This window comes from Mus caroli, unplaced genomic scaffold (assembly GCF_978045245.1).
Source record: "Mus caroli unplaced genomic scaffold, Mus_caroli_1 scaffold_2, whole genome shotgun sequence".
Lineage (NCBI taxonomy): Eukaryota > Metazoa > Chordata > Mammalia > Rodentia > Muridae > Mus > Mus caroli.
In genome coordinates this window covers 10832003-10845457 of record NW_028227257.1, presented here as the reverse complement: position 1 = coordinate 10845457, position 13455 = coordinate 10832003, and the positions used below count along the sequence as shown (strand labels likewise).

General features: G+C 48.7%; 1 protein-coding gene across 4 annotated transcripts in view; it reads right to left on the bottom strand.

The window, feature by feature from the left end:
* The window catches only part of Atp9a (ATPase phospholipid transporting 9A), a 109323-nt gene that overhangs the window by 55015 nt on the left and 40853 nt on the right, over window positions 1-13455 (bottom strand). For all 4 annotated transcript variants that reach the window (XM_021182849.2, XM_021182833.2, XM_021182840.2 and 1 more), the window contains exon 5: window positions 945-1003. In XM_021182849.2, the coding sequence (XP_021038508.1) occupies window positions 945-1003 (59 nt within the window). The remainder of the gene's footprint in view (window positions 1-944; window positions 1004-13455) is intronic.

Genomic DNA, 13455 nt, shown 5'->3' with positions numbered 1-13455 from the left:
AATACAGCAGTAGCCTGGGAAGGGATATGACCACAGGGGCTCTGACCCCAAGTACTCCAGGTTCTCTCAAGTTAACTTCACCATCGCAGCACCATTCAATCCCCACAGAAACATGGTAAGACAGGTTCTTTTTTCTGACCAATTATAATCCCCAGACTCTCCAGACACCCCCAAACCTCTCACCTTCCAAATACAGACAGTAAACAGATGTGCCAGTATCTGTTCAAGTGACAAGCATTAACCCAGACATTTAACAACTCTCCACAGTGTCCGCCTGTGCTCCCCATAAAATGGCTGGCAGACCCCGAGAGTCAGGGCGCTAAGGTCAAAGGTTTGACAAAGGTGAGTTCAATAAATATTTTTAAGTGTCCATGTGGCAAGCTGTCTTGTAGAAAAGGCATTATCGGGGCTGGTGAGATGGCTCAGTAGGTAAGAGCACCCGACTGCTCTTCCGAAGGTCCAGAGTTCAAATCCCAGCAACCACATGGTGGCTCACAACCACCCGTAATGAGATCTGATGCCCTCTTCTGGAGTGTCTGAAGACAGCTACAGTGTACTTATAAATAATAAAGAATAAATAAATAAATCTTAAAAAAAAAAAGGCATTATCATTAAGTGGGGGAGAGGGGTGACCCTCTCCAAAGAAACACACCAAGAAGAAAATCAAATGTATACTCCGTTTATAATTATAAGCAGGGCTACTGGCTCCCCAGCTTATGGGTGCCCTAGGGAAATCTTTTTGTGTTTGTCTCATGGGGATGGAAGTTTTTCTTCCCACGGCAGAGATATCTGCTAGCATCCTGAAGAGTTCCTTCCCGGCAGTCCGGTCCACCAGATGCACAGAGCAAGGCAGGGCTCTACCCAGCATGGACCGCATCCCGTGCTCCCGCTCCCCGTGCTCCCGCGGACGCCCAGCCCCTGAGAAGTCTCCAGACTCAGCTCACCTTTTCCACAAGGATGAGGTCTCCCACCTGGATGTTTGAACTCTTCACCTTCACGGTCCCTGCAAAGCAACAGACCAACAAACGCATCACTGTCTCCGACCATTTAGATTCTACCAGGCAGCAAGGCGCACGATCGATCGCCCACATTCCGCCTCTGTCTCACTAGGAGGAAGCCTCCCTGCGGCTGCAGTGGCCTTGGGAGCCCAGTCTCCGCTTTAACAGCGCATCAGGAGAACTAAGGCTCTTCAGGAGATGTGGGCTGCCCCTGCTGTAAGTTAGCATTTCTAAATCAACCAGTAATGGAGCTCAATGATCACTCACCAATAAGTTAAATTAATCATCACAATAAAATGCACAGGACTGGGGAGACAGCTCAGTGGGTAGAGTCCTTGCCACACAGACATGAGGACCTGAACTGCATCCCCAGAACCTACAGAAAAGTCTAAGAGAAAAGCCAGAGAGACATCTGCCACCTTTGAGGGAACAGATGCTGATCCTCAAAGGTCAAGTTCACTCCCTGCACTCTTTTTGTTTTGTTTTGGTTTGGTTTGGTTTTGGTTTTTGGTTTTTTGGGTTTTTTTGGGGGAGAGGGTTTTTTGAGACAGGGTTTCTCTTTGTAGCCCTGGCTGTCCTGGAACTCACTTTGTAGACCAGGCTGGCCTCAAACTCAGAAATCTGCCTGCCTCAGCCTCCTGAGTGCTGGGATTAAAGTCGAGTGCCACCATGCCCAGCACGCCCTAGCACTCTTAAGTGCTGGTCATTCCCGCTCCAGGGGCATTGGGTATCCTCTGTTGGACTCTTCCAGCACCTGCAAACCTACCTCTCTCTCTCTCCCTCTCTCTCTCTCTCTCTCGCCCCCCCCCCCTCTCTCACACACACACACAAACACAAACTGCTTTTTCTTTTCTTAAAGGCCAAGAATGGTGGTGTACAGCTTTAATAGCAGCCCTTGGGAGGCAGAGGCAGAGGATCTCAATGAGTTCACGACCAGCCTGGGCTACACTGTGAGACCTATCTCAAAATAAACAAAAAAGCCCTTTGATCAAGGGTAGACAATTCCAGAGATGGAGAAATTACTCCTGTCATTTCCTTGGTGCCCAGTGGAACTTGAAATGGAGAAATTAGCCTGACTTGCTTTCCTTCTCCACCAGGGGGCACCAACAACACCAGGCAGGAAGGGTTAGAGCTCTGGTGGACTCCAGGCTCAGGGCCGGCTCCAGCATCAAAGCCTCGATATATCTGAAGCCCTGCCCACCCTCCGGTCCAGTGATTATTAGCCAAGGGCCTAAAGTTAATGACCACACCCGGGTTCAGCTCTTCGCCACCAATAGTTAAGCCTAACTTACTGCTGAAGCCGGCACCCCTGGACCTGTGTGTCTGTGAGCTTGACAGAGAACAGGCTTTCAGGGGCTCGACAGGGATTCATTCTATCAACACTGAGATTTCTCTCTAAATCCTTCACACTTTTTCTTTTTACAATAAGCATGAGGTAGGTTGCTTTTCCAACTAGAGACAAATATATTAAAAAATATATGTATATAGACACACATACACACATATATGTATATGTGTGTGTGTATATATATATATATATATATATATATATATAAAATAAACTAACTCAAAAACTTGAACTGCTAGGCCCACAGTCTTTTCCTTCCACGTGCAGCCCTGAGTTATGATCAGTTAGACTCCCTCAGGCCATCCACTCTACCTCAGCACACCCTTTAACCCAGCATGTCTGCAGTCACTAGGTCTCCCAGCAGGTTAATCCTCCACTGCAAGCAAGCCTGCTAGACCTGGCCCAGCCAGCAAGGTCTCCAGCGGACCAGAGGACCCCTACATGACCGGACACTTGTGTTGCTTAACCAGGGACTGTCACCGGGGGTGGTAGGGAGGATGAGCCATAGGTCAGCAGCTTCAAGAGAGACCAAGATAGGAGAGATGGCTCCTCAGTTAAGAAACCTGGCTGCTGCGGATTCCTGAGTTCAAGGCCAGCCTGGTCTACAGAGTGAGTTCCAGGACAGCCAGAGCTACAAAGAGAAACCCTGTCTCAAAAACACCAAAAAAAAAAAAAAAAAAAAAACCCAAGAAACCTGGCTTCTCTTCCAGAGGACTAAGGGTTTATTTCCAGTACTCACATGGTAGCTCACAACCACCTGTTAACTCCAGTTTGAGGGGATCTGACACTGTTCTCTGGCATCCATGGCCACTGTGTACACATGGCGCACAGACACACATGCATGCAAAAACACGTAAATAAAAACATAAAAACTAAAGAAAGAGATCAAGAGAGCCCTAACCCCACACCTGTTACAGTAGTGATGGTGCCAAGCATTAAGCGTGTATGGCTCACCCCATACATGGTGGGTGGTGGTGACGATGGGGTGGGGTGTGTGTGCGCATGTGCGAGGGTGTGCATGCACACGTCTGTGGAGGCTGATGACAACTTTCATGAGTTAGTTTCCTCCTTCCACTCTGAGTCCTGTGGAGAGAGAACTTAACCGGTCGAGTTTGCCGACAAGAGCCTGTATCCACTGAGGTGCCTCACCAGCCCTATTTCCTGAGGCACTGGAGGACAGAGAAGCAGTCTTCAGTGGCTGGGACCAACTCCCAAAGTGAAAGGCAATTTAGAACCCACAACTCCTAAGCGAGAATTAACCTCTGTCTTCCAGAAAGGAGGAAGAGAAGGGGAAAGAGCAGGAGGAGGAACAGAGAAGGGGGAGGGTGGGGACGGGGCACAGAAACAGGAGCAGAAAGCATGGGTGCAGCCAGGGCGAGAGCTGAAAATCCTTACTGGAGGGCCAGCAAGGTGGCTCAGTGAGTAAAGGGGTCTGCTGCCAAGCCTCACGATCTGAGTTTGATCCCAGGGACCCACAGGGTAGGAGAGAGGCAACTCCTGAAAGTTGTCCTCTTACCTCAATACACACACAAACACATACACAAACACACACACAAACACACACACAAACACATACACAAACACACACACACACATTAGACACACAAACATGTGCATACACACACACACAAACACACACATAACACACACACACACACATACATACAAACACACACACAGTTTTTAAATCTTAAATTTTAACATGGGATCTGTACTTGGTTGTGTACTGAGCCCTGACTACTCTACAGCCACCTCAAGAGGGGACACAGTACCAAAGCTTCCTCAGAAAGCACCCTGAGAAGTGAGACCCAGAACCCATCCTTTCCCCTTCTGGGGTGCTCTACTCAGAATCCACCACTAGGCCCTAAGACTCCTCCACACATGCTTTTTATGTATTTATTTATTGTGCATACGTGTAGTACATGTGTGCCACCGCACGCATGCAGATGTCAGAGGGCAACCTTTCCACCACGTGGACTCTTGGGGTTGACCTCGGGTCCTTAGGCTCGGCAGCAAGCACCCTTACCACTGAGCCACCCTGCCGGCCCCAAGGCTCTTTGGGTTTTGGTGGGGGGTTGTTATGTTATGTTTTGTTTTGTTTTGTTTTTCTTCAGTGCACTGCTGGAGACTCCAACAGAAGCTGGAGTGAGATTCTTACGAAAGTGACATGGAAAAATTCCAGACACTGCCCCTGATCATTAACCGGCCACTTTCCCCGCCTCACCCCAGCAGGCTCGCAGGCCTCGTATACCGAGGACAAACAGCCAATGAGCACAGCTGTTTATTTCTATAGCGCTGGCCCCCAAGCCTTTCATAAGCACACCAGCACGGCCGCAGCGGCCTTTCATGGGTGACAGCCCTAGAATAAGAGCAGCCTGTCTCTGTGGCAGGGAGACACCAGATGTCTCCTCGGACTGGAGCGCCTAAGTGACAACTCAGAAGGATCTGCACGTGCTCCTCCCCCACCCACCCCCAAGGAGAGAAACCAGCCTTAAACAAATTCCAGGGCACCGGCCGGCGGGGGCCTGGTTTTGACCCCGAACACTTGAGTTACATTTCTAGTTTTCACAGTGAACGCAGGGCAATGGCTAATGGATCACTCTCTAATCGAACTGTGCAGCGGACGGACGAGCTGTAAATTCCACTCGTGTGTACATTTCCTGGGGCTGACATCGAAATACCTCCTCCCGGCTTAAAGGTGAAGCTTTCATATTCAAATGGAGGCGGTGGCAGTACCAAACCCAGGAGAAGACTCACTAGAAATACAAGCCAAGGCTACCAAGTGCGGTCTCGAAGCACCTCTGCTTAAGTCAGTTAAGAACCAGAGGGAGGCGGGAGGGATTGCTTTTAAATATTGTAAGTTTATATTCAAGTTGTAAGTTATAGACACTTTTCAATAAATATATCAATGGCTAAAACCGGTTGGCAATGTCCCAAAAAGACAAATCATCTAACAGCCTAGGAGCAGGAAGTGGCTTCTGAGAGAAGCTACAGTGCTGGGGGGGGGGGGGGAGAGAGGGACTCCCAGGACCCACCCACATGGAAAGATGAGAACTCACCCAAGTGATCCTTTGCCTTCCACCGGTGCCAGCACACCCACAACCACACCCACAAGAAATAAGAAAAGCCAGGCACTCAGGAGGCAGAGGCAGGAGGATTTCTGATTTTGAGGTCAGTCTGGTCTACAAAGTGAGTTCCAGGATAGCCTGGGCTATACAGAGAAACCCTGTCTCGAAAAAAACAAAAAAAAAAAAAAAAAGAAAAGAAAAGAAAGAAATAATGTGTATATCTGAAATGATTAACCGTACAATTTTAATGTGAGATATTCAGGGTTTTTTGTTTTTGTTTTGTTTTATTTTCCACTAAACATTTACCAATGAATAACCATAAGTACCGAATATTAGCAAAGAAAAATTTCAAGTATTGCTTTTTATCTGTCTGACCTCACAAATCCGTAATAAATCCCTCTTAATAAGACTCAACTGAGCTCTGGCCTCGACCTTACTGGGGTGGGTGTGATGGTTTGTATATCCTTGGACCAGGGAGTGACACCATCTGAAGGTGTGGCCTTGTTGGAATAGGTGTGACCTGTTTGGAATGGGTGTGTCACTGTGGGTGTGGGTATAAGATCCTCACCCTAGTTGCCTGGAAGTCAGTCTTCCACTAGCAGCCTTTGGATGAAGACATAGAACTCTCAGCTCCTGCTGTGCCATGCCTGCCTGGATACTGCCATGCTCCCACCTTGATGATAATGGACTGAACCTCTGAACCTGTAAGCCAGCCCCAATTAAATGTTGTTTTTTTTATAAGACTTGCCTTGGTCATGGTGTCTGTTCACAGCAGTAAAACCCTAACTAATACAGAAGCTGGTACCAGGAGTGGGGTATTGCTGTGATAGGCCTGACCATGTTTTCATTTGAAAGAATGTGGATTTTGGGACTTTGTATTTGGAAAGCAATGGAATGCTTTAAATGGGGCTTAATGGGTCATCCTAGTAGGAATATGAAAGACTTAGCAGCTGGGAGTAATTTGAACTGTGTTGACCTGGCCCAAGAGATTTCAAAGGAGAAGAATTTCAGAATGTGGCATAAAGACTGTTTTTATTTTATTTTGGTGAAGAACGTGGCTACTTTTTGCCCTTGTCTGAAAAGTTTGTCTGAGGCTAAGGTGAAGAGACTTGAATTAATTGCATTGACAAAAGAAATTTCAAAAAAGCCCAGCAGAGACTTTGTTCTCTGGTTAAGTCTTATGAAGAGAAGTTTGAACAAGCATAGCAAGCATAGAAAGGAAAAATATAAAACATATGGTTCAAGTATTAAAGGAGTACCAGGAAGTGAAATGGAGCAAAATCTTGTGTTCTAGGAGATAAAGATTAAGGGAGTGGGACCTTGGGGCAAGATCCTACCCAGCTAAATTAGATCCAGGCATGGTGGTACACACCTTTAATCCCATGAGACAAGCATGCTGATGTCTACATTCAAGGTCAATCTACAGAGCAAGAACCAGGATAGCCAAACTTAGGCAGTGAAGGATTTAGAAAACATAAAGCTAGTGGTAATGTAATAATACAAGGGGATCATGTTCTAGTTCCTGTAAGCAGCAGAACTCGGCAGCTTCAGCCATTGTGCCTCTGGCTCTAGAGTTAAGAATGGAAGGAACTACTGGGAAAATTGATGCTGGTTAGCTGGAGCTAAGGAATTAGCAGTGATTAAGAAGAGACCAGCATCACTGAGGTGAAATCTTCTGGAAATTGTTTTCTGGGAGCACAAAGAAGCTGTGTTCCAGAGATACCCAAGGTTGTACCTCATGCTGCGGCTGGACTTGGTAATATGTAAGAGTCACTCAGGTGATACTGCTTGTGAAGGAATGAAGGGATAATGGAGAGAAGCTGAGGCTTAGCACTGTGAGAGGCCAAGGAAGGCCATTGGAGAAGGTGAAACCTCAGCTGTAGTTGATGGCCCAGGACTGAAGGGGTCATGCAAAGGATTTGAGGCTTGGCACCCTGAAGAGAGCCTATGAGAAGCTATTGGTGAAGCCTAGTTGGAGTGGAATATCCCAGTGTATTGGAGATGTCAGTATCATGGAGTGATCACCAAGAACTGCAGCCGTAGTGGAGTGGATCAACCTGAGCTTAGAGTGCTACAGAGGGCAGAGCTGGAAAAGTGATGCCAGCCCTTAGGAGGAGTCCAAAAGATCAAGTGGAATCCCAGACACTGAAAGAAGAAGCTGTAACATTGAAATTGCCTTGGAGACTCAAAGATGTTAAAGATGCCAGAGCCATGGGATACATGCTGAGGAAAGCTGCTAACAGGGAGTGGAACCAGCCCAGGAGGAAGCAGTTTGTTGCAGTCAACAAAGATGAAAAAGGAGTGGAGATCTGAAGACCGCTTTGATATCAGCCATGGAGATGCAGAGTTTGGAGTTTGCCCAGCTGGTTTCCTGCCTTGCTTTGGAGATTACAGTTAATTAAGTTGGATGAATCTCAGAAGAGACCTTGAACTTTGGACTTTTAACATTGTTGTGACTGCTATAGACTATGAGGACTTTGAAAGTTGGACTAAATGCATTTTGCATTATGCTATGTTTAAGTGTGGCCCCCATAGACTCATGTTTTTGAACAAGTCTATGGGGACCAGGGAGTGGAATGTGATGGTTTGTATATCCTTGGACCAGGGAGTGACACCATCTGAAGGTGTGGCCTTGTTGGAATAGGTGTGACCTGTTTGGAATGGGTGTGTCACTGTGGGTGTGGGTATAAGATCCTCACCCTAGTTGCCTGGAAGTCAGTCTTCCACTAGCAGCCTTTGGATGAAGACATAGAACTCTCAGCTCCTGCTGTGCCATGCCTGCCTGGATACTGCCATGCTCCCACCTTGATGATAATGGACTGAACCTCTGAACCTGTAAGCCAGCCCCAATTAAATGTTGTTTTTTTATAAGACTTGCCTTGGTCATGGTGTCTGTTCACAGCAGTAAAACCCTAACTAATACAGTGGGGGTGGGGCAGATTGGGGGGGGGGGGGGCGGGTTTGGCTCAGGAACCAGCCTTGAGCCCAGTCCTGAAGGGTCTTTGCAGGACTTTAACACTTTAACATCAAGAGGTCCATCACTGGGACCAGCAACATGGCTCAACTGGTTAAGCACTCACCATGAAAGCCTGATATCCTGAGTCTGTCTGTCTGTCTGTCTGTCTGTCTCTCTCTCACTCACACACACACACACACACACACACACACACCAGACATTAGTAAATAAAAGTAGGGGAAAGAACTCTGCAGTGGTTTGAGTAGTTTTGGCCCCCACAGACTCGTGTGTGTGAACGCTTTGGCCCACAGGGAGGCGACTCGTGTGTGTGTGTGAACGCTTTGGCCCACAGGGAGGCGTCCTATTAACTGATACTACTCAGACCTTGTCAGAATAGGTGTGGCCTCGTTGGAGGAAGTATGACACTTTCGCATGGGCTTGGCCAATCTTCTGTCTGCCTTCAGAAAAGATGTAGAACTCGCAGCTCCTCCTGTGCCATGCCTGCCTGGATGCTGCCATGCTCCTGCCTAAATAAAAACACTGTAACCCAGCCACAATTAAATGTTGTCCTTATAAGAGTTGCCTTGGTCATGGTGTCTGCTCACAGCAGTAACACCCTAACTAAGACAAAGTTTTAAAGTCTAGCACTACAATTCACTCCTTATAAAAATAGACACTGGGCAGAAGAGATGGCTCAGTGGTTAAGAGCACTGGCCACTCTTGGAGAGGGCCCTATTTGAGTCCCAGCACCCACATGGGGACTCATGACCACCTGTAACAGGGTCCACGCAGTTCCAGGTCATCTGTGACCTCTTCAGGCACCACAGGCTCTGCATGTACATGGTCCACACACATACATGCAAGCAAAACGGCATCCATAAACAACAATGAAAACTACATAGCTGGGCTGGTGAGATGGCTCAGTGGGTAAGAGCACCCGACTGCTCCTCCAAAGGTCCAGAGTTCAAATCCCAGCAACCACATGGTGGCTCACAACCATCCGCAACGAGACCTGGCGCCCTCTTCTGGAGTGTCTGAAGACAGCTACAGTGTACTTACATATAATAAATAAATAAATCTTTAAAAAAAGAAAAAAGAAAACTACGTAGCCCACTGAGGTAGCACTTGGGAAGCAGACATGGGTAGAGCTATGTGATGAGTTCAATTCATATCAGTCATTAAACACAGTCTATTCTATGAAGTCAGAAAAGCAGTGCCTCGGTAACAACTAACTGAACCAATTCCCATTAAGGACTGCATCCTTTTGTGCTGATTTCCTAAAGGAAATGCAGGGATGCTCAGGTCAGAAGGGAACACCACTCACCACAACCCCAGGAAAGCATCCACAAGAGACTCTCTAAAGATGAGTGCTCTGGCCCTGAGCACTCTACAGCTGAGCTAACACAGGACTCCACAGAGTAGGAGACCTGAGAGAGGTGAACGACACATTTAGTATCCAGCAAGACCCTGAGAAAAGGCTGCTGTCTGTGTAGCGGGCAGCTGTGGGCCTATGGCTCTGTGCTGATGGCTAGCTGTCTGCCCAGATGTCCCCAGCAGGAGGAGGCTCCTGCACTCATTATGTTTCTGCGTGCACTTTCTCCCAAGGCTAATTACCTCATCTTCATTCAGCCCTGCATGGCGGGAAGGCAGGCCCTATGAAGAATCAGGTATCATCTGTGTAAATGCAAGTCCCAGCCCATGTCTCTCACGCCCCTCACAGGCACACACCCTTCTCTAGCCCTTGCCGCTCACCCACTCACAGGCAACCCTCCCCTAAGCATCAAACTTATTGTTAAAAAAAAAAAAAAAAAGAGAGTCTGAGAAGTCCATTTGCGTGGTCTCCCCTGACCCAGCCTGCGTCTCCCATCGCTGTTCTGCTCTCCCACTGTCCAAGGTGAGCTAAGATCTTTCTGAGGAACAGGTTTCTGCTTGGCCATCCCCTTCACATCTCTTTCTGGCCTCATTTCCTGGAACTTCAGCCCCCTTGAACACTGTTGGCTAGAGAAGACAGCTGTTTGTCTGGTTTGGTTTTTTTTTTTTTTTTTTTTTTGAGACAGGGTTTCTCTGTGTCGCCCTGGCTGTCCTGGAACTCACTCTGTAGACCAGGCTGGCCTCAAATCCAGAGATTCCCCCTGCCTCTGCCTCAGGAACAAGCTCAGGGCTCTCCTTGAGGCCAACCCAGGCTGATGCCAGACAGATAGGTAGACAAGACAGACAGGCAAAACAGACAGACAGTGTCTGTGTGTATAAGAGAGAGAGAAATGAAAGAGACACTTGTCCCAAATGAAGATGACACCTGGTTTTATTCTCTGACCTACATTCTGTGGATACACACATGCGCACACACACACACACATGCACAGTCACACTCATACACATACATGCACGCGCACACATTTCAAAGCTGGTGGTCAAGAGCCCGCTGTAGCTCTAGCACTAGGGCTGCACACACTGGAGCAGCTGACCTCATCAGCACACGCACGAAGCGCTCCCCTGCCTCCTGCACAGTGGCTCCTGCCTCTAGAGCTCCTTGTCTTCAGGCAGGCCTGGGTTGCTCTGCCTTTACCTCATTCTTCTCTCTCAGACAAATGTTTCCCTGTTATCCTAGAGCCTCCGCTGGAGCCTGAGCAATAGGTACAAAGAGAAAACTCTCCCTCTCTCCCCATCCCAGCTGACAAGGCCTATACCTGGTGCCTGGCTGGCTGTGGCTGTGTGGGGACAGCAGTGTGCCAATTCCCAATCTGCACAACATCTTTCCCAAAACGTCACTGTCCCTCTCCCAGTGCCACGCTCAGGCGACCACAGAAGCAACCCTTCCCAGAGGCGCTGGGCCTCACTGGGTCTGCCCTGTATTCAGCCAGCCCACTGCTATTTTTGTAAACTCTTTTTGTTTCTGAGACAGAGTCTTACTCTGTAGCCCTGTCTGGCCTGGAGCTCGCTAGGTAGATCAGGCTAGCCTCAAACTCACAGAGCTGGAGACAAAGCTATGTGCCACCACATCTGGCTTTGGTAGAATTCTTTATCAGGGCTAGCTGAGCATACATGTGGCACAGGCATGAAACTCACGCCCAGAAGGCCCCATCCTGGTTCAATGCCCCACAAGAACCAGGCAGAAATTCCTTGTTTTTCCAGGGCAGTGAGGGGGTGAGACGGGGTCTCCCATGGCTCAGCCTGGCTTTAAACTGGCCTTGAACTTCTGATCCTCCTGCTTCCGACTCCTGAGTGCTGGGGTTTCAAGCACACCACCATACCCAGTTTTGTTTTGCTTTTTTTTTTTTTTTTTTCGAGACAGGGTTTCTCTGTATAGCCCTGGCTGTCCTGGAACTCACTCTGTGGACCAGGCTGGCCTCGAACTCAGAAATCCGCCTGCCTCTGCCTCCCGAGTGCTGGGATTAAAGGCATGCGCCACCACGCCCGGCCTTTGTTTTGCTTTTAAAGTCAAGGTCTCCATACGTTACTCTGACTGGTCTTGAACACGGAATCCTGTCTGCCTCGGCCTCCCAAGTAGTTTAGTGTTGTGGCTTGGATCTAACATTATTTGTGTTGACTCCCAAATCCCCTGGGAATCTGTACATCCAGACACTGAGGGTCCCTACCCCCAGTTGGCTTTAATTGGTAAATACAAGTAGCCAGTGGCTGCACAGAGAGACAGAGGTGGACTTTAGATTTCCCAGGCAAGGGACCATGAGAGGAGAAGGTTTTAGAACTGCCATGAGGGAGAAGCAGGAAGTTCGGGCTTGAGAGATGGAGTAGGGACAGCAGACAGCCAACAGCCATGTGAAGGAGCCAGGAGGGCATGGCCTGAGGGCTGCCCAACTGGGTCCAGGCCACCAAGTTAGAATACAGATTTTAGTACGTAACAATTCAGGAATATTGGAGGGGAGAGTGAATTAGCCTCGAGGAGATTTGGAAGCACCTAGCCATTATGCTGTTCAAGGTATATTAAAAACAAGGCTCTGTGTGTGTGTATGTGTGTGTGTGTCTGTCTGTCTGTCTGTCAGTCATCTGTCTGTCTTTCATTTGTGAATCCAGAGCACTCTGGTGAGTGAGCAGAAGCACATCCGCAGCTGCCAGCGGGGAGCTCAGCGCAGATTAACTAACTCACCGCCACGACAGTTCCGGCTGGAGGTGTAGCAGCAGCATCTGCCCATGGATTTGCTTCAGGTCTGGGCACCACACCTGTCTATGTGACTTGACTCTGAGCCCTCCTCCACAGGCTTCTGTTCTGGGGTGCTGAAAGCCTCACGGACATCTGACCACGGGTCTTGTTTCATTTCACCAGGCCCTCTTCTGTCCTGTGAGACTCGGGGTGGGAGCATCCTCCAGCCCTGGCCTTCGGGCTCGTGTCCCTTCCTCATTTCCTCACTAACACTTAGGACGCTCACTCACCACCACAGCACAGCCTTTGCTCCGCTCACACCAAGACTCCACACAAGAGAAACATCGCAGCAATGCACCAGGTGGCGTCAGTGTGACCCCTGGTGTACCCACAGATGGCAGGGCCTGTCTAAGAGGCAGGGGCAGGGCACAGCTCGGGCCTTGGAGTCACTACAGTTGATGGTAAGAATCCTGCTAAGAAGCAGGAATATGGTGTAAAGAGGGGAAACTGATCGGGGCACTGTGGCACTTGCCTCTAATTGTCACACTTGGAAGGATGTGGCAGGAGAACTCTGAGCTCCAGGACAACTTGGGCTACAAAGTGATACCTATTCTCAAAGGACAAAACAAGCCAAGTATGGCAGTTTGAATGAGAATGGACTCATGTTTGAGAGCTTGGTCCCAGTAAATGGAACTGTTTGGGAAGGATCAGGAGGCGTGGCCTTATTGGAGGAGGTGTGGCCTTGTTGGAGGAGGTGTGGCCTTGTTGGAGGAGGTGTGTCACTGGGGGGGTGAGCTTTGAGGTTTCAAAAGCCCACACCAGGTCCAGCCTTGCTCTCTCTGTCTCTCTGCCTACAACTTACAGATCGCCTGAATTCTAAGTGGCATGTCTGCCTACCAGCTGCCCCATCCCGACCACAGCAATCAAGGATTAACCTTCCAAAACTGTGAGCAAACCCCCATATAAACGCTTTCTCCTCTAACCTG